General features: G+C 44.1%; 1 protein-coding gene across 2 annotated transcripts in view; it reads left to right on the top strand.

Moving 5' to 3' along the window:
• The window catches only part of mpp7a (MAGUK p55 scaffold protein 7a), a 127,923-nt gene that overhangs the window by 32,810 nt on the left and 67,636 nt on the right, over positions 1 to 27,477 (top strand). For both annotated transcript variants that reach the window (XM_054622687.1, XM_054622688.1), the window contains exons 3-4: positions 10,071 to 10,189; positions 23,002 to 23,079. In XM_054622687.1, the coding sequence (XP_054478662.1) occupies positions 10,071 to 10,189; positions 23,002 to 23,079 (197 nt within the window). The remainder of the gene's footprint in view (positions 1 to 10,070; positions 10,190 to 23,001; positions 23,080 to 27,477) is intronic.

The raw sequence follows: 27,477 nt of genomic DNA on the forward strand, positions 1-27,477 counted from the left end.
GATAAGTCAAAACTGTGCGCCCCCCCCCACCACCACCACCTCTCCTCACTAAGCTATGCAGCTGCTATCCAGGTCTTCGTTCTCCTCCAGACAGCTGCTGTATAGTCATTTCTCCTCCTGTTCAGCCGTGATGGAGTTTTGTTGTGGGCTCAGTCGGGGACAGATAACTGTTACGCCTCCGCTCAGTTTGGCTCAGCTCATCTCAGTTTATTTCAGCCCCCACTCTGGGATTCTTCAGACAGTCAAACCCAGCCCACTCCTCTGTCTGCTGCACACCATATATCTCCCCACTGAGCTCCATTAGCAGCAAAGTTACGTTTTGAGATTTTGTATGTGTATGTGTTTTGCTGCATTTATACCAAAAAACTCTACTCACCCAGGTCTCGACAGTCTGGGTTGCCAGGTTGCCATCGTCTACTTTTGGCAACCTGGCGTCTACTATTGGAAATTGATAATTCTCTGCTTTTGGTTGCAATCAGTGGTAACTTCTTTTAAAAATATAAAAAGGAAGGTCAGCAAACAGCCAAACATGCACCCCAAATTATGTTATTTGAATATTGCTTCCAAAACAAGAACCAGACAGCGCTGCATGTGCGTTGGTGCGTTTAGAGGCATCTGTTTTAGAGACAATGGTGAAGAAAATTCAGTTGTTTCACTTGGGGGCTAAAAAATTGGACTAACCGTTTAATCACAAACAAATGTGCAAATTGATTCAACGGACAAAGAACCAGATGAACCCCAACCGTAAACAAAAAGTCTTGGGAGGACAAGTATCCTGGCATCTTTAAGCTGGATGGAAAATTACATCACAAAGCATTTACTACATACTTGTCACATTTTCATTATTAAGGAAAACTTCACACACAAAATGACCGTTTGTATATAAATTACTTATCCCATGCTGCCTTGAACTCTTGAAGAAAACTTTGTTTTTCTCGCAAGCCTCTATCGTGAACACAGAATCGGAAAAAACAGTAAAAACTGATGATGAACGTTCGTAAATGGCGGCCACAACATTTAACAACAGCAAAAACTATGTATCAAAACATCTGTTCACAAACTTGAGCAGCTGGCAATGAAACAAAAGTACAAATGGTCATTTTGTTTGTGAACTATTCCTTTAAGGTGACATATATTTGCATATTATATTAATAATAATGTTGAATTTCAAGATATCATTGTTGTTCTATCTAAGTCAATGACAACTAACATTTCCGTCTTCTGCATGCAGTTCCACATGTGTCTAAACATTTCTCTGTATGCAGTGAAATGTGGGACTTGGAGTCGGTTGAGTACTAACTTGCCCCATCTCTTGATGAGGGTTGTACAGTAATGGTAGCTCACTGTTTGTGGATTAGGAGCTCTCTATATTGCTCCAAATGTCCCCGTTCTTCCATCAGAAACCCTCTGACGTACAACATCTGGTTGATGTCATTCGGAGGTCAGCGAGCCTCCTGGAGTGAGAGTGGGTGTTTGCTCGTTGTAGCCCCATTTCCTCCCTGCTTCTGTAGGTATGCGATTGCAGTTTTTGTGGTAGAATGGTTCCTTTGTGGAGGAGATGTAGGATGGGGTAGATAACGGAGATTTAGAGCCGGAGACCTCAGAACGAACACCTAGTTTTAAATCTTTCTTTGATACCAGTGGGGGATACCTTGAGATGTCAGTTTTGGATGATTCTAAATGAAAAATTGCTCCTGCCTGCATCACTTTTTCACAAAGCCCAGTTTGAACAAATTCAAACTAACATATAATTCCTTAGAATGCGACCTATGTAGCGTAATAAATCCCCCACCCATACCAAATGTCCATCCATGGGTGATGTGAGAAAGTGTCTTACCCTCCAGTTTATTCTATATATATTCCCTTGTGGTGTCATACAACCCCTGTGTCTCGTGAGATTGTGGTACCACTTTAGATTTTATACCCTGGCTCCAGTCCTGTCATTATCCTGAAAAGCTTCTCCCCAAACAATGCCCATCGGCCGAATATCCTTGAATATAAATCCTGCTATCTTAATCGGTGATTGCCCTTTTTAGAACTCCTGGCATGGGTCCTGAGAATGACTGACTGTAGCAAAAAAAGCAGACAAGGCAATCAGACAAGGTTGTCATTCTCAACAGTGTTTCTTTATGTCAGGTGTTTGGAAAAAAAGTTAAATATTAAATATCTTTATTGATGTCTTCCTCAAAACTCCAATATCATTCAATTATGTAATTTGTAGTTAAGACTTGCTTATTGTCTAAAAAGCTTACATTCATGTTACCTTCCACGGTAGCTAGATTCTCCCAGTGTCTCGAGAATCGCGGGTCACATAATGGCACGGAAATCTAACTTGTTAAGCTTCATAAATGTGCTTGGGTCCAGACCACTGTATTACGGACCAATTGGCTTCCTTTGAGGAGCTACTGGCAGCTATGACCGTGGCTTAGGTGTGTGTTCGATGACATGGTTTGTTCGACCGTTCGTTCTAAACAACAATGGCGAGCCCTGAAGAGGTTAGTGTAGATGCTGCAATAGCGTCAGTTATATTGGATCTGGAGAGCATTTCTTCATTGAAATCTGCCCTTTTTTTTAACAGTTTCCAATGACGGCTTGTTAGACAGAACCTCTGTCCGATCAGGTTAACATTTATTTAAATGAACCAAATTCTCAGGAACATATTTGAAATGAAGGTTATTAATTTAATCAGATATATCAAACTGTGGTCAGCCCTGCTCTTAATCCTTCTACCTGATTCAGGGAACGAGACACACATTGTAGTGATTATCTAATGATTTGTCGCTTGTATTCTGCTGGTTTTGACTGACTGGTCTGCCCAATAGTGCCGCTAATTCAACTGCCGGCTGACAAGCCCCCCATGTGCCATAACAGTCTCTGCATGGTGCCCCTTAAAACATACACCCGAGACCAGCCAAAAATCCTTGCGCGCACACACTCAGGCACTTCTAAAGACCCCGATGCCCTTTTATTAACCTTATTAAAGTTAACTGTGTTATTCCAAGCCGTACCTGCGTGTTCTATCAAGGTTTACGGGCCCCGCACTGCATCTAAAGATAAGGGTGGTTCAGCCATGCACAGCTGTGGAGGAGGTGGGCGACACTCGCATGAAAGACTACACATGGAAATCTTGCGATGGGACAACGCTTTTACCAGATACACTAATAACTTACTGGCTCCATATGTGCATGTTTGTGCGGGAGCGATAGATGAGCGATTCCAGCCATCTCATTCTCTCCAATCTTGAACTCTCCCCTGTTGGAAAAGGTGATGGCTCTGTAATGATTCAGAGTAATGAGATGCAGACATTCCTATGGTGAGACACTTTGTGACTTCCCTGTGTAGGATAAAATGCATACACAGAAACACAGATCTCTGTATTCTATAAAGCGATATGATAGGAATATGGTCATATTGTTTTTTTTTTCCTCTGTTAAGGTTAACAGTAAAATTTTCCATCCTGATGTCAGGAATCCAGAGCATCTGGCTTGTCATAGGGGAAGGTTGGGGGAGGACTTTGCTTATGGTGGTGGTGGTGGTGGTGGTGGGGGGGTGTTCCTCTGAGAGCTTCCATTTGTCGTGGTCCCTGGCCGATAGCCGGCTCCGTGCCGCAGTGATACAGTACTGAAACACAACGATTTGTTGCCACTGGAAGAGCTCCCTGTTTCCAGTTACATCAGAACAAAAATTTCCACATCATTTTAGCAAAAAAATGAAAAACACAGGCAAAGGAAGCAGATGTAAAAGAAAGAAACCAAGTGAGTGCAACTGAGAGTGAGCAACGATGACTTTTATTTGTTTAAATACGAAGGATTCTTTCTCTTTTTGTTGAGGTAGGATGACATCCTCCGCTGTTCCCATCCAAAGCACACAGGCTACTAAATCGGTCACTGGCGGGCATTACATGCTCACTTGCATTAGAAAGAACCTGAAAACAGCTTTACAGGCCATGTGCGCTGCTTGACAACCAGGCAGTGGGATGTTGAATAATAGCCTGCAACTTTGAGAGTGAGACACCGAAAGATTTAGAGTGCAAATGCAAAGCACAAATTTGCGCCGCCATTAATGTATGAACAAAATCAAGGCTTTCAGGTGGTATTGGCTTGTCCAGCCCTGATATCCCTGGAATACTCGCTAAAAAATAAGTAGCTGGCTACGGCTTTGGACAGAACATGCGGGCCTGAGCCAGAGAGTCTGCTGCTGTTCCATTGCCACAGTAAACAGAGGGGGCAGGTCTTTTGGACGTGGCTAGGTTGTTGTGGCGTCTGTTTTTTCTACGGTGTTAGAGAGAAGCTATGCTTAGCTTGCTTGGGCTGGGCCAAACATCGGCCTTTCATCTCCATCTGAGGAGAGAGAAGTTCTGGATGGCCAAACTCAGCCTCCCCACAGACTCCAGGACCTTCCATCTTGGCATCCAACAGACTGGCACTCCATCCTCCACATCTCATATATCTGTCTTTATCCACAATGCTGTCTCTGTCATCATCTTTTTGTCTGCCAAGATAGATATTCCTAACCTTTCGTCTTTCCTCCATAATCAATTTGTCTCACTTTCCATCTTTCCTTACATTATATATCATTTGTGAGTAGGAGGGAAGTTTAACTTCTCAGACCTGGATGAGATACCAAGTTCCCTACTTTAACTCCAGCCACGTTGCAGGTGCTTCCACTCAAGCTCACGTGTCTGTGGTGTGATCGTTAAAACCGTTGTAGCCGAAAACATTGCTGGCTCTCTGAGGGATCCTGCAGACTATATGCATTCAATTATGCTGATTAGACTTGTACTTTTGTCCTGAGCTCTGTTTTCAATGTGCTGACAGCCCTTTGAAGCGTAAAGGTGTGACGAAGCATGGAGCAGGGGACGGGCGGGGCACTTGCTACGTGATACTCAATGGCATGTTGAAAATAAGATGAAATAGAGGAAATGTCTTTTGAAAAACTTGCCTTATCCTGGCGCTGAAATGCAACTATGATAAGGTCGTGTAACCTGGATTCTTTTTGCTCCCCCTGAATGAAGCATGATCTCAGCAAGGACCACAGATTCTTTATAGGCCCTGAAATGACACACAAGCAGAGTTCAGCTTGCGGTAGTGAAACAGTCGATATATGATCGGAGAGACGGTTGATTGCACCTGGACCGGCCCTCTGCGCTTGCTGAAGTGATTTTTCCATGCCGCGGAGCACCAACTAACATCTTGCAAAAGCCACTGGCTCTTTTTTTCCCCCCACCCCTCCCAAAGGATGGAGCTATTCAGAGACCGTAACGATAAAATATTAATGAATAAGATATTGGAGGGTTCAGTCCCCTGGCTTTTTATTAATGTGGAGAAGTGGTTCAGTCTTTGGAACCGGTAATGGGAGGCTTGTGGGCTTCAGTGCAGCACGGATTCATGCTGTTGCGTTCTTTGGCCCACCTTATATATTGCGTCCCTCCATGCTCTTCCATGGTCTACCATGGTTATACCCCAAGAAGAAAGCTGCTGGACTCATTGTAAGTTATGTTTAAAGATCACAGCGTCTGCTCAGCTAATGCATCTTGTAATACTATATCATTTTATGTCTGGAAGGTGATGCTGCAACAGTGGCATGGTCTCTTAATCCAGACAACCAATGCTGTGCTTTCCCCTCCTCTGGTGTGCTTCTTTGGTTGGAAAAAAAGCTTGATAAGGGGTCAAGCGCTTGAAGGCTTCAGGGCAGAACAGAAGCGGTATGGGGGCAGTGGGCTGATGATATATCAGTCCTGTGTTGGCCGTGAACAATGGGCCCTAAACACTTCTCCTTTTGTTTGGCACCTGACTCGGGTTAAATCCATCTTCCCGCCCACTGTCTGTCTCGACTTTCTCCCTTCGGAGGAAAACGCGTTGACACGATTGCAGGAGTCATCATCGCTGTAATTGTGATTTCTTGCTGGCAGAAAGACATCACTCCCCGGACTTTTCATGGTGTACTTTGTCCTTAGTGTCATTATTCTTCTTTTGTCAGCACACATGCTTTAATCAGATGTTGTTTATGTCGGTATGAATCTCAGACGTCGTGTTCAGTCACTGTTTCTGCCTTCAATTTGTTTTCCCGTCTCTGCTCTGTCTCCGTCTGCCCTTTCTATGCTCGAGGCAGCCTTTCCTCCTCTCTCGAATGGAGAGTAAGGGGGTAAATCAAGCCTTTAGTGGATTAGGCGACACAGTCTGCAGCTGCTTCTCTTCCCGCCACCCCTGTATGCCACCTTTTTTCTGTACAAATGGCCCTCGCACATTCACAATGCGGTGTTTGAAATACTGAGCTGCTAAGAAAGCTCCCACGTGTTGTCACAATTCTCTTCCCCCCCCAACAGCAGTCTGGTGAGCCTCACGGACATTGTGCCTCTCTAAATGTCCCTGAATGATATATGAGAGAGTTCAATAACTCATTCGGCACCTGGGAGAAAGTGTAGTGGGGAGGAAATTGAGTCGAAACCCAGCGTTCATTTCCTGTATTCGAACAAGTTCATTTTCACCAGACAGTAGGTCTTTCTGTGTGTAGTTAGGTTACAAGATGGAAGTGGGGGTCCACCAACATGTAAAGTTATGGACAGACTGATACATTTGTCTCAGCAGCCCATGTGGCCTAGTCTGACTTGTAAGTAAACAGCGCCTAAGTTACAATGTCATGGTGAGGGTCATAATTTAGAACCTGTACAAACTCCGTATTGGTAGATTAATCTTCCTTGTCTTGCTTTGCCCTAGAACCCCCTCCGTTGAACTGTGTGACTAGCAATTTGACGCGTATCATGTTTAATGCATTTCATTGTCTGGGATTTTTTTTGTTGTGTGTGTGTTTTACATAAAAGGGATCTGCAAAAAACACTGTTATTTTCTTTAACCGCTGTAGAGGTGTAGGCGTGAGAGGGGAAGTGCTGTTTGGCAGTTTAAGTGGTCACTTCCTCCGTACGGGAAGCTTCGGAGGCCCTGGATTCTCCGGTTTCTCTGAAGACTGTTTCGGCCATCCGGCGCAACATCATGCAGGTCTTCAGGACCTCGGGGCAGGGCTGGGCCAGCACTAGCCACAACAGAACCGCGTGGTCCACTACAAGACACTGCCAGGTCCACTACACACAGCAGCCGCACAAGAGGGTCCAGAATAGTCCGGCCAAAACAAACTGAATGAAGCCAGACCAGCCCTGCAAGAAACAAGTCGGTCCACCCTTTAGTGGTGAAGGGTTGGCGCAATCCTGTTCCCTTTCTTCTTCTTCTTCCCCCCTCTCTCATTTTGTCTCACACTGTCTGCTCTGGACATGGTTTCTGATGTTACAGACCCATACATGTGTCCATACATCTGGCCCAGGATTTAGTTCTCTTTTCCACTTTTTATAGTGTCCACACAGTGATTTTACCACCACTGTGGTCGCTCTTTGGCTCATTTCCTTTCTCTCCCTTCATTTCTCCTCCTTGCTTGTCCAGCCATACATTCTTACATTTAATTTCAGCTTAGCAGAGTCCTTGTTTAGCTCTTGGCTCCTCTACAGCTCATTTTCTGTTGTTGTTTGAAACTGGGTTTTCTCTGGTTCACAGGGTTCAGCCTGACATAGTGACCCCAGAAAGCGAGCACAGTGGTAGCTTGTCTTTTATCCATTTTCCCCATTATTACAATTATTTCTGTGTTTCTCATAATGCACTACTGGCGCATATCAGAGGGAATGTTTAGTTTGTCCCAGCATGAATAGGGAGGGATTGTTGTCAGAAGGAATAAAGAATTGAATCATTGAGAGTGTAGACAGGAGTGTAGACTTCGCACCTGGGGAGAATAATGCTTAGGGACTCTCACTCTCTCCTTCCCTCCCTCGCTCCCTTCATCCCCTCCTACTGGTATCTCACTGCTGCCAATAGTAATGACATTACCATATCTCCCCCACACACACACATACACACACACATTCACTTTCACCGCCCTTCCTACACCCCTCACCTCATCCCATGTCTCTTTAAAAAGAATTTCTTCATATATATTATGTGAGATGTTCTTTTGGGAGTTCCAAGTTGTAAATGATTGAGGTTGACTGGTGATGAAGACCACAGAACCATGCGTCGGATGATCACATACCAGGGACAATATGACACACCAAGCTTGAGTAAAACCACGGGGGTCGCTGTGATGGCTGGTGCACATGTGTCATGTGTAAAACCTCTCCCTGTTATCCAGAGGCCTTTTCTCTTCTTCTTTCTGAACCACAGAGCTGTTTTAGCAGTGAGGCATGAGGCGCTAACACTGCACAGAATCCACGTCGTGTCCTGCGGAACAGGACGGGAATATCATTAGGAAGCATCCTGTGCCTCTGCTTAAAGATCTCAGAAAACCCCCAAATTACCTCTAAATGGAAAGCAGAGGGTTGAGAGTGGCACATGACGGTCCATCCATCTGGCTGCCCAGCAGAAGCGGCAGCACATGACATGAGCTAAGTTAGTCAGCCGTGGCTCTCCCGCCAAGCGGTCGGAGCTGCCAGCACACACTTGCTCTAACCCAGTCAGAGAGCCCGCCAGCTCAGTCAGCCAGTCATTCATCCAGCCAACGACGTCAAACCATTGTTTTCAATCAATCATTTTCAGTTACGAATTACTCCGGTTGCGTCTGTGGAGCTTCCCCCCCTCCTCCTCCCTCCTTCCTGTCTTCCACTCTGTCCTCTGATGAAAGACACTCTCAGAGAGGTAGCCAAGCCGCTCAAGTTTGTTTTGACGTTTCGATGGCTCCGCCGTAAAATGTGTTTAGAATTTCTTCACATGATCAGTAGCACTTGAAAGGGTTTCAACCACCGTGTGGTTGTGTTTTGATGAGTTTGAATCTGGAGGGGGGGGCCTTTTAATGGTGCATTTATAAAGGGGTCTTTGATGCAAACAACCCAGCTTGACTGCACCCTGTATGGGCCTGACCTTTTAATGTGTTCCCTGGTTTAGTGGATCACAGCCACGCTGAAGACAAGACCAGAGCAACAAACAAGTATCTGCTACTACTCTTCATCAGTTGTGCTCCGGTACTCTGTTGTGTTTGGAAGGGACCCCGCTCACTCGCTGGTTTTGTGCTTCACGTCTTTCCCTCGGCTTAATCTTGAAACCATCAGCTTCCCAGTCTGGTTCTCTGTAAACTGAAATTGAAAGAGTCATCTCTTTTATGAGCTGGGTTAGTACAACCGGGAATGGCCTTGCAGATTTCAGCATGTGTTGTTCTGACAGGTTTCAGATTCAGCCGTTGTGCTGCTGACCGATGCACCCTCTTTCTGCCACTGTCACCAGCAAGCGTTGCTCATGCTGAGGCCGGGTTGTATTCAAATGTCCACTGTCCTTGAGAACGTCCTTGTGAGTGTTAAAATGCAAAAGGATATTTCAGCTTTAAATACAAAAAATAATGACATCATCAACACAGAGTTCATCCTTAGTACTTCTTCCAAAACTTCTGTTTAGCAAACCCACGTGCTCTTTATTCCAGAGATTGATTGTTTGCAGGCATGAAGGATGTGTGGATGGGGAGCCTCCCGAGGCATGTGTGCCATCTGTTTATAGTTCAAAGAAAGGTCAATATTGAACTTTTCAACTGATCAAAAAGTGGAATTTCTAGTGGCCCGACATGTGTCTTTTGGGGTTGTTTCTGATTGTGGACAGGACAGCAGTGTTCCTCAAACAACAGGAAAGGCTGCAACAATGGTTGGAAGTATAGGCTGGGGGGAAACGAGCAAAAGAGTGGCGTTAAGAGTTTTATTTTCCTGTAGTTTGTATCACTTTCAGGGGCAAATGCGTTTTTTGTGTGTTTTGGACTATCCCAAAAAGAAAAAGATCCATGGAAGAAAATGACGTGTGTGTGTGTGAGCCTATAAAAGCCCAAGTGTAGGCATTTATATGAATGTTTACAAATGCATGCATTGTCTTGTCTTGACTGCATATATGTATGCACACATACAGCAGTTATGCTCTGGTATGTATTATTAAACTACAGATGTAGGCACATCTGTTTCAATGCATGTTTTTTTTTTTGCGTGTGACTGTGCATGCATGCACTAATTCCTCCCACTGCCATGCTGACTCTATGTTTCCTCTTCCCCCCAACATCTGCAGGTTTGTATGAGCTGCTAGCGGCTCTGCCCTCCCAGCTGCAGCCCCATGTCAGCCGCCCCGAGGACAACACCTTCCTCCAGGATATGTTTGGGGAGAGAAGCCTCAAATCGCTGGTCAAGGTAAAACAAGAACAAGACACTTCTTTCTTTTAGATCTGTGTGTTTGCAGGGTGGTTCAGTTAAGATGTTATTCAGATTTTTATATTTTACGTTATTGCCAGGGCACTGCTGTTGAAGAGCAAGTTTATATCCCTCACGGTTGGGGTACTTCACTTTATAAATGCATATCATCAAACTAGTGATTTATATTTCTACTACTGTAGAAAATCCATCACATTCTTGCAAATCCTTTAACCAGCATGTTATTCTAAAATGTTGTTATTTTAAGGAACTGTGTAATAAGCATGAATAATTACATTTAGCTAGCAATCTCACCACAGAATCTGATCACTTTTAACCAAAGGCTCCTGAATATGTTCAGAGATGACATTCTTATCGGGAGGCAAGATAAGTGGATATCATTTGTCTCGCTGTAATAATAAGTTCTATAATAAATACTTCTTAAAAATGAAATATAAGAAGTTATAACAGTCCCATTTCAGACAGACAATATATATTTCAACCCTGGATGTGGAATCCCCATAAATCTGCGTCTCAGTCTACGCTACCCACTGTTACGGGACAGAATCCAAACTCTGTATCCCGCGACCCCCACCCCTGATCCGACCTCTCCTATTCACATAAAAAACACACCCTTGCACCTTTGCACGATCCCGCTTCATTCAACCTCCTTCCGTGCGGTCTCATTCATATATTGCTAAGTTTATTGTCATTCCAACAGCCTACCCACCCAGATCTTCTAACTCCCACTCTGCCAGAGGGAATGGGCCTGTGGTCCGGTTACTGCCTGTTAAACTGGATAACTGCAGAGTTTGGGGAGAGGATGAGCACACTTCATATCTTTATATGCTAGCAGACAGGCGGAGGTAATGAATGTAACACATTCTGTCTGTCTGTCTGCCCTAACCTTATTTTCACTTGGGATCCTCTGCAATCGGCAGCCAGGAAGAAGGACTTCTTCCTCTTCTCCTGCTACTGGAAAGGGAACAGTAGGGCTTTTGTGCTTTAAATCAGCTTGTTTGTATTGTAACTATTCAACCAGCATATACATGTAACCACTGCTTCATCCCTTCCTCTTGTTCACTGATGTTACTGAGAGTACTTTATTTCTCAATTTACAAAGAAAACGTCTCTAATTGTTGTAACTACATTTGACTATACCCTTTGTTTATGGTCTCCAACACTTTTCTTATGTGCTGGCATGATATATTCCCCCTTTGGTGGTCTCTCTTTCTCTCCAGCCAGAATCATTATTTCACAGAGACGATTGAGAGAGAAAAATTGACATCATTTTCATCCCCTCCCTTTTTGAAGAACTCTTTTTCTATGTAAGCATGTTTGTTCAGGGTCCAGGGTTGTAATGCACCAATGTGAGCGTGTAAATGTGCCTGAATTATGGCATACCTCAGACGCTAAAGCAAAACCCCGATGTTGGGTCTTGAGGAAACCAGACGGGTTTCATTTGATGCCTGGATTGTTATGGATGGCCAAAGAATAAGGCCTCTTGAACATGGATAATGATGGGCAGGGCCTGCCCATGTTCAGGCTCTCATTCTCGCCGGCCCCAAAGAAAACACTGCTTAGTGTGGGGCAGATAGAGTGATGCTAATGAAGGTGGCATTATGTTTCTGTGATATTTAGCCAGGCGCAAGGGTGGAGCACTCAATTCACCTAGCCCTCTAACCACCCCTGATTATACCTGGCTAAACTGGTGAGAGTTACTCAAAGGGGATAACGTGTCAGTGCTTTTGAAACTAGTGGATCATTTTCCTAATCTTGATTGTACACAAAAACGATCATAAAAGACAAAAAGAGCATATAGAGTTAGAGCTTAGAGGGAGCTTAACATGGAGGGCAAACTCTCATTCTACCAACCAGTCTTTGATTTTTAAGTAGTTAATTCAAGCAACCAAAATAGTTTTTTGTTTTTGGCTCACCTATACGTTAAAGAGCTGCACCACTGCTCTTTTCAATTGAGAAGAACCAGATGAGGATGTTCAAGTGTCTTAATGTGATGCCTCCCTGAGGGTTTTCCAGGCACAAACACATGCGGGGAGACCAAAAACCAGGCCTAAGATTGTCAGGGATTAGATATCCCATCTGACCTAGCAACGCCTTAGAAGCCCTCAGGTGGAGCTGGAGAAGGAAGGTAAAGAGAGGAAGTGTCTGGGTTACTTTGCATAGCCCCCGGGTGCCGATGGATGGGTGGATACCAACCATACCAGTCGCCAAAGGCTATAAGATCTTGGAAGCAGTTTGTCCATCTTTTTTGGTTTGGTTTAAACATCTTTCAAAGGGAAGCCCAACAAATTGAGTTTAATGATTGTCAGAAGCTTAAATGTCAGGTGCGTGTTGTGTATGCATGAAAGAAGGGTTGAATGGTCAGTGATCAACTCCCTAAAAGCCATTCCAAAATTTAAACACCACTTTGTTTGTGTGCCAGCAAGATGGTGAGTGGCTCTCGCTTTGGGGCCCTGCAATTCAGTAAGTATTAGTTAACGTCAAAGTTAATGTGACCTAATTCACTGTTGCTACCGTGGCAGAATGAATACCGCAAATACAATACAGTAACAGTCATGTCTCGCCAATCACAGTCACAAAAGGATCAAGTACGTCAGTGAAACATCAAAGAACCATATTATTTCTTCACCACATTGATTGAGCATGTTTTGACCCTTTTTTTCTTTCTCTTCTGTTTAATTCAATGGAGAGAAACCGAGCTGCTTTTAGCGTCTCTTAATGTTAACGCGGAGGCATAAGTGGAAACTGCCCTGGTCCAGACAAGCAGAACTATGTGTTTCCTCTGCTTTCTACTTGGTACGGAGACGTGAGCCAGCCTGTCAGCCCGTGAGCCAAATGGACAGACAGGCAGACATTGAAACACACAGAAGTACAGAACAACCATCTCGCCTTACAGCAGAGACCAGCTTCAGGTGAACATGGCTAACGTCAGTGGCACACCATTAATAAAACCTTAATTGTCCCCTTCCTCTAAAGCCCCGCCGCCAAATCTCCACTGATTCCACCTTTTATTCCACAAGGCTGTGAAGGGGATACTTTGGGAATGGCTAAACGGCAAAGAGAAAACACACACATCATGTTAATCTGACATACTCGGCAACCCAGGTCTCTCATATGGAAACGCTCAAGCCTCACCTGGGTAATTATGAAGCATCAGTTACTGGTCAGTCTGTCCGGGGGGAGAGAGGAGGACCAGTGGAAGAGGTGTCAAAGATGGAAAGAGACACAAGGAAGAAGACCTACATGAAGACCTAAACCAGACTTAAGTTCATTCTGTCTCCCCTCACCTGCCCTCATCAGATGGTTGGGACAGCCTTTTACCTCCCTCTTAATCCTATTATGTCACAGAGATGAAACAAATATTTTCTAATATCATCTTTCAGCGGGGCCCAGGGGCTTGCGAGTTCGCCTCATTTTGCAGACTTTTCATCGGTGCTGCATCAGAGCTGACATGTAATGCGAGCGCTGGCGTGTTTAGCTAGCATAGCTAAAACGACGCAGACAGTTCCCCTCTTTTCAATTAAAGGGAGTTACTCAAGTGTGCTTTCTATAAATTCCACCACACTCACTGTTCCGCTGCCAAGTTCCAGCTCCACAGAAAGCCACAGGAAATATAATACAATATTCAATTTCCACCTGCCTCAGGTGGGGCTCTCTTTAAAGACCAAGTTTCTGTCAGCAGGCCTTTAGCCAGGCCCCAAGATCCCTCATTTTGTGGTCAGTCAGTTTTCCCCTTAAATGCTGCTCCTGTTAGTTGCTAATAGGCTTGGCACTTGCAACATTGTTATACAGCAACATTGATGCAGGCTTGCCAGTTTGTTCTTCAGCGCTGCAGGCCTTTAATGACATGTAAAGGTGCCGCAGCTGACACTTGTGCCCAAGTGGAAAGTTTCAGCTATTTTGGGGTAGAAATGAGCTAATTTTCAGACAAACTGGACTGTATTCCTTGAGTGCCAGACTTGGTATCCCATGAATAACTGGATCGCACTCTAGGTAGCCCTCCAAGTTTTATGACTCACCCTGTAATGTCTGTCAACTCTACTCCTTGACGACAACCATAGACTTGCCCTTTGGGCATTTATCTTATCCTTTCCGCACCTAAAAACATACCATGCTCCAGGTCCCCATTACCAAGGAAGATCACAAAAAGGAAATTGTTCTAAACCCCTCACCCTGCTGGAATAGCTCTCTGTGAGTCATTTAAGCCCCACACCCTGTGCGCAGCTATAAAACCTAGCTAATAGTCTGGTTCAGGACTCAGCCTGTAAACCTATACCACCTCAGAGATTCACTCGTGTACTGTCTGTGGTCAGCACGTCCTGCGCACTGGTCGCCTCTGATGTCTGTATTTATTATTTTGGGGGAACAGGAACCCTTGCGGGGAGTTAAGCAAATACCTGCAGGCTGCTTTGGACAAGGGAGCTTCCATCCCTAAAAACAGATAACTCTCATATTCATGTAGCCTACCAGTCAACTCAGAGCAGGCTCTTGTATTCTTATTTTTTTACGGTAGTGATTGTAAATTAAAGAACATTGTGCAGATTTTGGTTACATCTTGCCGTTTGTTTCTAAAAAATATTGTTTCTGACACAAGCCGGGTGGTTATTTACAGTTTGAAAACCTCAGTTGAATCTAAAATAAACCCCCCTTCCTTGCAATTTTATACTCCGCGCTTAGGCTACCTTCCAAATATTTTTCTAGGAGTTTAATGAACGACTACACCATGAAGTCCAAAGATCATGCTCAATGTCCACAAACAAGCTCCTCTGAATTGAGCCAGAAGAGGTCGATGAACAGTCGATGGACGGAGCCAAAGGCAAGGTTGTGATAGGGACAGGCTGAAAACTCACCTCTTCAAGAAGCACTACCCTGAGCCTTCCTCGTAGCACTTATTGCATTCGTATTAGTTGTTGCACTTATTGTATTTGTATCAGTTCGCTGCACTTATTGTATTTGTTTTGTTTATTGCACTTATCCTATTCGTATTAGTTTGTAGCACCTATTGTATTCGTATTAGTTTGTTGCAATTATTGTTTTCGTAGTAATTTGCCTCTGCACTATACTCTGGTTTATGCTTTTAGATGCTTGTTTAAGAAAGGAGATGCACTTATGACTTCTGGTGACTAGTAGTTCTCTTGAATACCTATGTTGAATACACTTCCTGTAAGTCGCTTTGGATAAAAGCGTCTGCTAAATGACTGTAATGTAATGTAATGGACAGGGGAAAGGAGGAGGAAAACACCTTAGTGCAGAAGACAGGCTAGAGTATGGCCCACTGAGTACTGAATTAACTTTAAAGTCATTGATTTGGACCATTTCTACAACACTGGGGAGGGTACAGTGAAAACGAGGAGAGGCCTGCAGATCAACCATTACCCATTACTATCCGTCAGATGTCTGTATTGGTAATCAAGGTAAACCTCTGGAGCGATTCCACAACCATTATTCCAGGTCACTTCGGTTGACCTCAAATTTGTATTCCTTAGCAAAAAAAAAGGTCACAAAGTGAAACCAGAAGGTCTACTATACGAAGACAACCTTAATAGGACGTGGAGCATAGGAACGATTCACAAAATATGGAAAGTTAGGTTCATGGTGCCATATAGTGTTTTTATGGCTCCCACCTGGCCCAAGAACTGCCTGAAGACATCATGGGCTCACCTGGAGCTTTTTAAGGTAGTAATCACAAATGAATATGTTGAAGTGACTTCCTCAAAGGTACTCAAATTGATCTGATTCATTAAGGTAAATGCATTTGTCTTCGCTTTGTGCCCTCAGTAATTCAGAATCCTGTTTTCTAACCCAAATGCTGCTATACATCACATGAATGAGTTGCATGATTGATAGATGCCACTTCCCTTGGTGATGTTTTTGTACTGTGCAAGGTTAGAGGCTGAAACACAACAGACATCTTGCAGTGGGAATTTTAAGCTGTGTCTCAAGAATGTCTTAGTATGTACACAAGTGTGACTGTGTCCTGCTCTGTCCTGGCCTGACAGAATACCTGGCGTCTACGGAGGTGGTGTCAGGGGCCTCTCTGCTCCTTTCTCCAAGCAAGGAGGAAATGTATCCCCTATCTAAATGATGTGGCTGTCATGGCTGTTGGCCAGCTGCACTGGTCTCTCTCTCTCTCACTCTCCCTCTCCCTCTCTTTCGTCCATTGGATCTACTGCTAGTTCTTAATTAGCTGTCACATTCTCCAGGCCTTTTCCACAACAAATGAGAGGCGAGCTCAGGCACCAGACCGCTCTGTATGGGGTCTTGGTCAAGTAAAGGGTTTGTGTGAAATATCTGCTCAGCAATGTGAGAATACACAAAACCAGTTATTGGCATATATCCCCATTAATCAGCTTATGACCCAGTGTCCTCAAGACCCTCAATGCACTGTTGTGGCTCAGGACCCCAGTCCAGGACAATAAAGGTTTTAATTGTCTCATACAATCATTCACTTTGTTTACATGCACAAAATATTAAGTTCTAAAAAGACAATGGACCTCACGCAAAAACATTTTCGTATGCTTATCTTAACTTTCTATTACTTTTTTTTCGTACGGTGGGCTCGTACAAATGTGCCACGTCAAACTCGGCAAACGCACCTAACTTCAACTGTGTAAATGACCAGCCTAAACATGATGTTGCGTAAATGAGCCTGCGTTCATGTAATTTGTAAATTAGCAGTAAAATTGGTGAGTGCAGCAAGTTCTTCTAAATCACTGGTTCAAGCCACTTAAGGACAAATGTGTACGAGGCGTCGATCTTGCATGAGGCCCAATAGTTCTACTAAGCTGTTTACAAGGCAAAAGATTCCACTTATATTCCGGTTTACGTGCAGCGGTGCAGATATTATAATTCAAAAAAGGGTTTGTTTAAGGTTTAACACTGGTGGTGCAGGGGTGCTTTTTTGTACCATGCCAACACCGTCTTTCATTACCTCAACCACCTTCTTGAAAAGATTTGCATTGCGATTTTTCTTTTTGCTTACAACTAGAAACCTGTTTATCAAAGTCTTTAATAATGTACAAAAAGTAGGCGTTTCTCCTTCCAATCAGAAATGTGACCTTTCATTTCGGGCGTGCATCTTTAACAACCTACAGTGCTGCCCATAAACCGGCAAGAAAACCCGAAATGAGATGCATATTCCCAATGCACTGTATATGTCTAGAGAATGCTCCTAAGACCTGCATGGTATTTGCATATCTCACATACAGTGGGGGAAATAATTATTTGATCCCTTGCCGATTTTGTAAGTTTGCCCACTGACAAAGAAATGAACGATCTATAATTGTTATGGTAGGTTTATTTTAACAGTGAGAGACAGAATATAAAAAAAATAATCCAGAAAATCACATTATATAAAAGTTATAAATTGATTTGCATTTCATTGAGTGAAATAAGTATTTGAGCCCCTACCAACCAGCAAGAATTCTGGCTCCCACATATCGGTTAGATTAGTCCTTTCACTTTAAGAAAGTACTCTGAATCTCAACTTGTTACCTGTATGAAAGACATCTGTCTCAATTCATTACCTGTATAAAAGACACCTGTCCACAGAATCAATCAATCAGATTCCAACTTCTCCACCATGGGCAAGACCAAAGAGCTGTCTAAGGACGTCGGGGCAAAGATTGTAGACCTGCACAAGGCTGGAATGGGCTACAAGACCATCGGAAAGCAGCTTGGTGAGAAGGAGACAACTGTTGGTGCGATTATTCGGAAATGGAAGAAACACAAAATGACCATCAATCGCCCTCGGTCTGGGGCTCCACGCAAGATCTCGCCTCGTGGGGTATCGATGATCATGAGAAAGGTTAGGGATCAGCCCAGAACTACACGGGAGGAACTTGTTAATGATCTCAAGACAGCTGGGACCACAGTCACCAAGAAAACCATTGGTAACACACTACGCCGTAATGGATTAAAATCCTGCAGCGCCTGCAAGGTCCCCCTGCTCAAGAAGGCACATGTACAGGCCCGTCTGAAGTTTGCCAATGAACAACTGAATGATTCAGAGAATGCTTGGGAGAAGGTAATGTGGTCAAATACTTATTTCATTCGATCAAATGCAAATCAATTTATAACTTTTATATAATGTGATTTTCTGGATTTTTTTTTTGATATTCTGTCTCTCAATGTTAAAATAAACCTACCATAACAATTATAGATCGTTCATTTCTTTTTCAGTGGGCAAACTTACAAAATCGGCAAGGGATCAAATAATTATTTCCCCCACTGTACATTTAAAAGAAGGCCTTATTTGGAATATCCAAACTGAATATGGTGTTTATATGACCCATATCAAATTCAGAATATTGTCATATATTGGAATAATACTAGAACATTAGTGTGCATGTAGTCAATGATTATAAAAAGTTAAACTCATTTCTGTCCAAGGGAGATATATCAACCAGATCATTAAGTCTTGCCCTGGAGAAATTGCTGTTCACATAAAGAAATGTCTGAAAGCCTTGGCAGACCTTCCTTCTACATTTGGTAGATCAACCACCATATAAGAATATTAAGTTATTTGGAATGGTAGATCCACGATGAAAGATTGTTCAAAGTGCTACCCTTTGTGTAAACTTAGTTACCACTAATGGCATTGCTGAGTGGATGCTGTCGTTTCTAATATCTGCTCCTCGATGACACTGGGTTGAATTTATTTTTGGTCTGTGTAAACTTGCTGGTTGTACCCTCAGCAGCCTGATGGAGAATGGTACTGTCATCTTCTGGCTTGTTCATGAACCACAACACAATGTCCAGGACCTAATGCCATCATGCCAGGTCTAAAGCCAGCACTTTGTAAACGGACCTACTGTACCAGAACAAAAAACACATTTTTCTCCTTCTGCTTCATGAGTAAACATATCATTTCACAGCTATTCTAGTTGCAACCCTGCACGTCCGTCTGTAATGCCCCCCTTCCCGTCTCCCTGACTCGGTCTGGTCTACCAAGCCATGGTGCCTTGACAAGGTGTTCTGGATCAGACCGAGTGATCGGACCCTTGTGGATTAACGCAGGCCTGATACCGGATCCGCTCCGGTGGGTAGATGTAGAAACAGGAGCGGGAGAAAGATCGTCAACCCCAACCGGTCCGACCTGAAGTTTTCCGGCCGGTGGACATTAACCAGAGGCCTTGAGCTCAGGACTCAGAAACCGAAACACTATCCAGCCCTGTGATCTCCAGACCTCTCTTTCTCCCTCCATCAGCCCACCTCTCCATCTATCAAGCCTTCGCTCACTTGCACGCTCTCTCCCTCTCACTCTGCGCCAGACATTGCTTGCTGAAGTGTGTCTGGATCAGCGTTTGTAAGGCTTTTTTCCCTCAGCTTTACCTCCATGATGACAATCGAGGCTCGAGGCGGTCATTGTTCTTTGATCATGAAGAGAACATAAATACAATTTGTATTGCTAAATTATAAAGGATTCTTTAGAGGTCTCCAAGGTGTCTGACCCTTAACCTCAACATTGATCCTTAGCAGTGGTTGGAGCTCTTGTCTGAGGAAGATGAAGATGGATGTGATGTTTTTGCTCCAGTCCATCCTAGTTGGAATTTTTTCGTATCAATTTCTTACCCGTGTTAGTGTTTTTCCTCACTTTTTTCTCCTGTGTGTATTTTAAGCCCGCGGGGTATTTCTGGAAGCAAACACAACTTAGTCGGAGGCCTCTGTGGAGACAGGACACACACTGCTCCTTTTGTAGGATGTTTTTTTTTTTTTTTTTTTTTTTTTTTTTTTTTTTAAAGCTTTCAGTGAAGGTGCACATTCATTCATCTTTTCTCAGCCTCCACTTCAGCGAGCTTTCCCCCCTTAATTTTTGAGCACTCTGATCCAGACTCTATAGCCTTATTTTGCATAGAAGTAGCACCACATATCTCATCGGAGAAGCTTCAAAATCCCAGTCTTTGATTCAGTTGTGTGTCCAGGAGTCCCACTCTGGTTTGAGCTAAGCCCTCCTTGGCTGTAGCACACTGTCTCTCACTGTGTTTTTATTTTTTACATTTTTTTTTAAGGCCAGGCCACTTCACTCGTTTGCCAGGAGCACTGCTGCCTCACCAAAGGGACAGAGAACGCGCTATGCACAAAGCAGAGTAATGACTTTAAAATACATCACTGCGTCATGGACAGGCACTTGGAAAGTGTCCTGAACTGTAAATAAAAAGCATTTCAATCTCGCGTTTGCTCAGCGAGCAGGAGGAGAAAATTCCACAGTAACTAAGTAAGTTGAGGTGGTGGAGCAGCAACTACCTAAGCAGATGTCACTAGGACTGTGGTATGTTGGAGCACAGAAGACACTGGCAACCTCTCTCATTTATTTCATCTGTTTTCTTACAAAGATGATCAGGACAGATGAAGTAACCGGAGCTGCCTGCCTGGCTTTTTTATGGCTTTCTTCTGTAGAAGAACAGACAGAGGAAAAGGAGGATGGGGTGGAGTCGCTGAGACTTCTTGAACAGCAGTGAGTCAAATGTGACGTGGCTATGTGAAATGAAACAGATGAGGATGAAAAATTTCCAGAAATTGCCCCAGAGTGGCTCTCTTAAATCTGATGGCACGAAACATGGAACGCACAGACATCAGTTTAACAGTTGAGTCAACTTGAGTTTGTAACAGCTGCACTCCAAGCTTGTACTAATTTTTTATCTCCATCCTTAGCCTCGAAGGCTACTCTCATGCAAGTTCCTGCACCTCTCCAGGCCATTGCAAAGCCACTGTACAGCTTGCTCTTTCCAACGCCGTTTTTCTAACTTCACATCCCGTCTGAGGTCCTCAAGTCGCAGCTTTCCGCGCTCTACAGCCGAGCCGAGCGGCCATCCGTCTCCCTCAGGCCTTCAGCAGATTACCTCCACGACGCGCCTAATGCACCATGTTTTATAGCCGAGTAATGTCGGCTTTACGCAGGGATTTGAACCTCTAAGCTGACCTTGCAACATGGCTGCTCTGTTGGCCCAGACGCAGGCCTAACGGGTCATGATTTATCACGGGAGACTGTGTGGATAAGTCGAGCTGAAAAGGCTGCAAGGGTTTAAGGCCAACAGTTGAGCTGCAGTCTTGACAGGCAGAGAGGGGCGTGCATATTCGAAGACATTTAACACATAGTTATGTCGCATTTTTCTCACCAGAAAGTCATAAAAGTGCCCTTGGAATGCTGACATTAGTGTTACGTTGTAAATGACATCATGGACTCTGGTGGATATCAAAGACAGATGACAGACAAAGATTCAAATGAACTTATCTAAACACTTTGTGTCTTTTTGCGAATCAGAACTTCACTGAAATGTCTAGCCTAGGGCCAAAATTATAACTGCAACGGTTAATCAATTAATAGATTAGTTATAAACTATTTAATTAATCGCCGATTAGTTTGATAATCAATTAATCGGTTTCAGTATTTCTTTCAAAAATAAAAAAGAACATAAAACTCTCCGATCCTAGCATCCTAATGTAAATATTACCTGGTGTTTTTACTGCTCTGTCTTTGAATTAGGATACAACAAGACCTTTGAACACGTCAGGGCTTTGAGAAACACTGATCAACACATTTCCTGCTATTTTATAAACAAAATAACGAATGAGAATCCAGAAATGAATCAACAGAGTCATTAGATGGGACAGATCACATCCTGTGATTGCCATCTTACAGTATCAATAGAACTGCTACTGTAGAGTGACATCTAGTTGTGTAGGGAGGAGGAAATATCATGTCTAACAATCCCAAAACAGATGTTTAATTGCACACAGCATCTGCAGCTGCTCACAATGTGACAGCAAACAACTGCTTTTCTTTCTTGTCTTTCTGTCCTACTGAGAGATTTTCTGTCGCAAATGAATACAACTCTGTGTGTGCGTGTGCGCGTGCGTGTGTGTGTGTGTGTCGCACCAGGATGTGTGGATTTGGCCCTTCACACACATCCCGTTGGCCCTGGAGCTTCTCTGTCACTCTCTCCCCAGCCGGAGGGCCTTCTGTTCCACAATTGCGCTGGAATGCTTTTGTGGGCCATCCAGCTAGAGGCTCCAGGGGCACAGCTATCAGTCAGACCCGTGGCCGAGGTCCCCCTCCACCATGCTGGGCTGTGGAGAGACTCGGTAGTGGCTGCCTGGGCGGACAGTTGTCCCTGTCTGTTGTTCTCTGATTAGACCAGACAGCAGCCTGTAGGCTGTCAACACATTCCTGCATGGCTACTCTTAAAAAATGGATTCATTCCATCTCTACTCCACATATCGTTTTATTTGGAGTGATGAAGTGTTTCTGTGTGTGTAAATGAGCAAACACGAGTGGGGCCTACTTTCCATTTTAGCATAGTCTCCAGACATGCAGCTTTGTCTCTCAACATTGTGCAGTCGCCGTGTTGAGGCTGATAAGGAAATGTTAAGCCAATTTAGCCAGACTGTTGAAATGATTTGGAATACCTACCAGGCCACTGGGGCATATCAGATGCACAGTGGAAAACTGGATTGTTTGTACAGTGGCTAAGCGAGCTGCAATACTTAGAAACACTCTTTTGTGCTCAGTCATGTGTAAAAAAGGGGGGCGTGTGGGCTTTTGCTGCAATTTGCCCGCCGTTTTGATGTACTGCGAGCGTGCGAGAGTCGGACATGGTGGGGATGGAGGCTGTACATGTTTTCATACATGTGTGCTTGTAACAGTGCTCATGGGGTTTAGTGTGCACACTTTGCTCACATGCGTGGCGGTGTGTTTGCTCAGAGAGGCCTCACCGTGGCCTCTGCAGCCTGACATTGACCTCCTTCCTCTCACTCTCTCTCTTACTGATGAACACAATCTGTCCTTTCAGATCCATGAACAGCTGCACCACTACGAAGAGAGCAAACCAGTCCCCGTTCTGCACAGCGCTGCAGCTCTGGTCCATGAAGTAAGTTATTTTTGGGGGGGGAGGAAGGCTACCATTTATTTGGTTGCACATACAGATGGGTGACAAATAAAAGGTAAAAGAAATACACAAAGTCTTGTTCTCTGGGACTCTACTGGAGGGATGAACATCATTCTTTAGAAAAAAAACATCTTTAGGTGTTGAATTTAGGTTTTCAGGTCTCAACACTAACGTTTTAAATTGGGGTCCATGCTGGCATCAAGGTATCAACTTTTGTTCTCATAAAACAAAAAATTGATGGTTGCTATTTTTAGTCACCTTTTATTGCAAGTAATTCATTATTATACTATGCAGTAATATGTCAGCTTAATAATGAAAATGTGATAGAAAAGTGTGTATAGAAAACTATAAAGTTTATAGTTATGGTTGCCCCTGATTGCAACCAAAGGCAAAGAATTGGTTGCCAATTTCTCAAAATGGTTGCCAATGGCAACCTGACAGCCCTGTTCATACTCATCAAACCATTCTGTAAGTGCTTGAGTCCTGTATGGAGGACACCACACATTTGTAATGTTCCTCTACTCCTTTATCTAAAGGTTTTTCCTTTAATTTGTCACCCGCCTACACACACATCATGTCTTCCCTGTCTTGCATGTCCTGTCTTACTGTTTGTGTTTGAAAAGCAAGCAAATGTGATTTCCTTATATCCAAATCTAGAGAGACTGTGTGTTAGCAGAAAGGCAGTTTGTCTTAGTTGGCAGTGCAACAGATAGATGTTATGCAGATTGGGCTTCAGATCATAAGTGCATCATTGCCGCTTGCGTGCAGTAGCCTTGGCAATGTCCTCTTTCTCCTCTTGCCCTGAAGTAAACTAAGAACGGCCCCTTTCTAGACTCACTCACTGTTGCAATAACGTCTACACCCACCACCAACCCTGCCGCCCACTCTTTAGCCATACATCAAGCCATGCACCACGTAAATTGAAAATCTGATCCTGCAAGCAGAGACGGATAATTTCCCTTTGGCAGAAACCGGATGGGACTCGTTCAGAGCAAAGCCAAAGATGGATGGGCACCCGTGACAGATGGACAGCAGCAGAGAGACTACAGATGATTTTGGAGTTGCATCATATAAACACAAGTCAGGGGGAAGAGAGAGCACATATAATATTCCCATCCAGAGAGAGGGAGCATCACTCATGGCGTGCGGTCCCTCTTCATTATTTAACCTGTTAATGAGAAGTCATCACACAGACAATAATTGCAACAACAGCACCACTTGATGAGGAGTTTCTTCCGTTGGCCCTGCCGCTCTCCGTCAAGCTGTGAAAGATATTTAGTCTGATTTATTGAGTAAACCTCCGGTGTCCCGCCATTTGTTACAGTGTTGTTCATCTGCAATATTTATTGGAAGCCACTTGTGCACATAAGCATGCAAGTGCCTGCTCACACACACACACACACACACACACACACACACACACACACACACACACACACACACACACACACACCTGTGTAAACCCAAGAACCATCCTGGCACAGGGAATGGAGAAGAGGAAAAGCCCTTTTTACTGGTGTGTGGTTTTGTTTGAAATCCCCAGCTCTGTTTATTGTAATCAAAGTGCCTCCGACTATTCCACCCCTTCCAACGAGCCCGCGGCCATACATCATGCTAATTAGTACCGAGTCAAGGGGAGAGACGAGGGAAAAGAGGGTCTGACGTTTGCGCAGTCGGTTGGGGTAAAGACCGAGGCGGAGGGAGTCCAGAGTGTCCCGAGGCTGTCACGAAATAGAGAGGCCGCATTGTGGTCTAGAGCGGTTTTTTCAGGCCACAAGTGTCGGCAGAGGAGCCAGGACGTTCCATCCTGGAAGGTTTCCCGAACGACAATACAGATGACTGGAGTCCCAAACCACCCAGGACCCCTAACCAAACCAGGAGGGCCTAGCTTGAATCTTAAGGCACCCAAATACCTTTCTTTTTCTGCTTTTCTTTGTGTTCATACCCTGCTATCAGTCCTGGCTAACCAGATAACACCAAAACAAGAATTCCACTAGATTCCAACAAAGTTTGAAGGATCACTTCTGTTTCTCTATCCTTCGTCTTTGCTCTGCCTGCCCAGGTCGTGGCAAGAGGCCACATGCTACTAAAGAGACCCCCCCCATCTCCCCTCCCCGTTATCTTCTCACTCATTCTTTTTGTCAAATTACAGACTTTCAAATTCATGCTTCCTGGTGAATGCCCCGCAAAAGCGTCTCTTTGGGATTATCAGGTATCGGAATAAATCCCAGAGATGGTGTATCAAAGCGTCTAGCAGCACACCGCAATCCTGAGTCCCCCTTCCCTTGGCTGGGTAAAAAAAAGAAAAGTAAAAGAAAAGCTCTCAACTCTGAGCATTGCAGTGTATTTTTAAAGCGGATTGTTTTTCACCCGTGTCACCGCTCCAAATGAACGCCATTGAAGTGGTGGCTGTGGGCTGAGGTGCAACGGGGAGAGATCTACAGTTAGATGAAATTCATTTGGGTCTCGGGTTTCGGGTAATGGAGGCCTAATTTATTGCCTAACATAAAACGACACTTCAACCCCAGTCTGCCCCCGGGCTGCACTGTCTAGCACGCACAGCATGTGACTGCCACTGCTCAAACAAACGAGCACCGCCAACTCCGCCTGGAACACGATCGATACCGGGCCCGGGGACTAAGTAGTGTATCACACACATAAAGACACAGGTTTTATGGACGTACATACACGTTTATTACCGCACAGCCAGTTTCTCTCAAGCCCTCATTAAGACTGAAATAGAAGCTGCGTTGTGGAATGTGAGGACCCACGTTACATTAATCAAAAGGGGCAAAATCAGCCTCACACGTGAACCAGCTCTGTCGATCCAATCAGTCTCCATCAACCCTGTAAAGACAAAAAGGCTTCTCACGCCACTTCAACGTGCCAGCCTCTTGTTCCAGATCAGTGTCCATCGCTTGAACTTGAGACTGCATGTCCTGGTGGATGACTTGTATCCCTCTCCACTGGAAGACTCTTTTTTTTTTTTTTTTTGGCAGACTTCCCAACATCTTTATTCTCACCCGTACATCTGCTGTTACTCGGGGAGACCACTGGGTGCCATCAGAGGGCACTGGTCTGCAGTCCTTACCTACAACTAGTATTGGGACAGACAGACAGACTGAGAGTAGGATGGGGCTTCATCCATGTCAGTTTTTTTTCTGTACAGCTAATTATGGCTCCACAGGTCTTTGGTAGGTCCAGCATGTACCTGGTAAAACAGCTTTCTCTTATCTATTGGCCCTGGTTAAGGAATAACCTTCAGAGCACAACACCTCTTAATGATTTAGTCTCCCTGTACCTGAAGAGTGGCATTGCTATTCCTAAACTGGATTCGTAATATGTATCTGTTGTCCCATGTCTGTTTATAAAATACTTTAAGTACGTAAAGTTAGTAAAATACGATAAGTTGAGCAATTGCACCTTAAATAGTTACACTGATGCACTGCATGTATTTCAAGAATAACCCCCGAAAAAATAAATGTGGAGTGAAGTCAGTTTTAGAACCTTTTTTTCTCTTCCAAAATTGGATTATTTGCATGAGAGAAATTCTTCTATTCATTATTTCCTATTTAATTGAAGTTTTCTAGGAGTGTGAAATCCAGTATTTAGACCGTGGCACTTTTAAACTTTCATTGAAACCTATAAAAATTAAATAAAAGGAAAACATCTTGTGTGCATGACCTCATAAAATCAAATCAAAATGCTGTATGAGAATGATTTCAGGTAAAACGCCTACTGTGGTCAACCGATGTGTTCAGGTGAACAATAAAGCCAGCCAAGGTGCATTTATCCATGTGAAATGGATGGCTGGTAGCCGATATTTCTAAATTAAAGGTTAGTAGTTTTATTATGTTTTAATAAAAGCGCTTTGACATAAGGTCAGCTTGACACATCGGCAGCGATACATCAAGGCGGCGAGCCCGTAGCCGTTCAGGGTCAACGGAGAGCTATAAACTGACATGCTGGGATCAAACTTATCCAAACAGCGCAGTGCCTGCCGTGACATTTAACAAATGAAATAAACACAGTCTCAAAGGAGGCTGCCATCATTCTTCTTTTTATTTTTTTATTTACACCCCTCCCTCATTCTCCCTGAAAGTCTGAGCATGGAAAGTATGACTCTGACATGGAAGCATGAAAGGCAGAGAGCAGAGCGTGTTGTCAAACATGTCCCATCCGTCCTCCACGCTGAGTTATGGTACTCTGTGCTTTAATAGGACAATATGAGGGACTGGAAATTTACAGTTCTCCATCCGTCTTTATCTCCCCTCCCTTTTGCTGGCTGTCGACGAGTTGATGGATGGCGGCGCATCAGAGCAAGAGATGTTCCCCTCTCTAAAGACCCTGACCCCGTTTATCCCCACTCCTCCCTTTTCT

The sequence above is a fragment of the Anoplopoma fimbria genome, chromosome 21, assembly GCF_027596085.1.
Source record: "Anoplopoma fimbria isolate UVic2021 breed Golden Eagle Sablefish chromosome 21, Afim_UVic_2022, whole genome shotgun sequence".
Classification (NCBI taxonomy): domain Eukaryota; kingdom Metazoa; phylum Chordata; class Actinopteri; order Perciformes; family Anoplopomatidae; genus Anoplopoma; species Anoplopoma fimbria.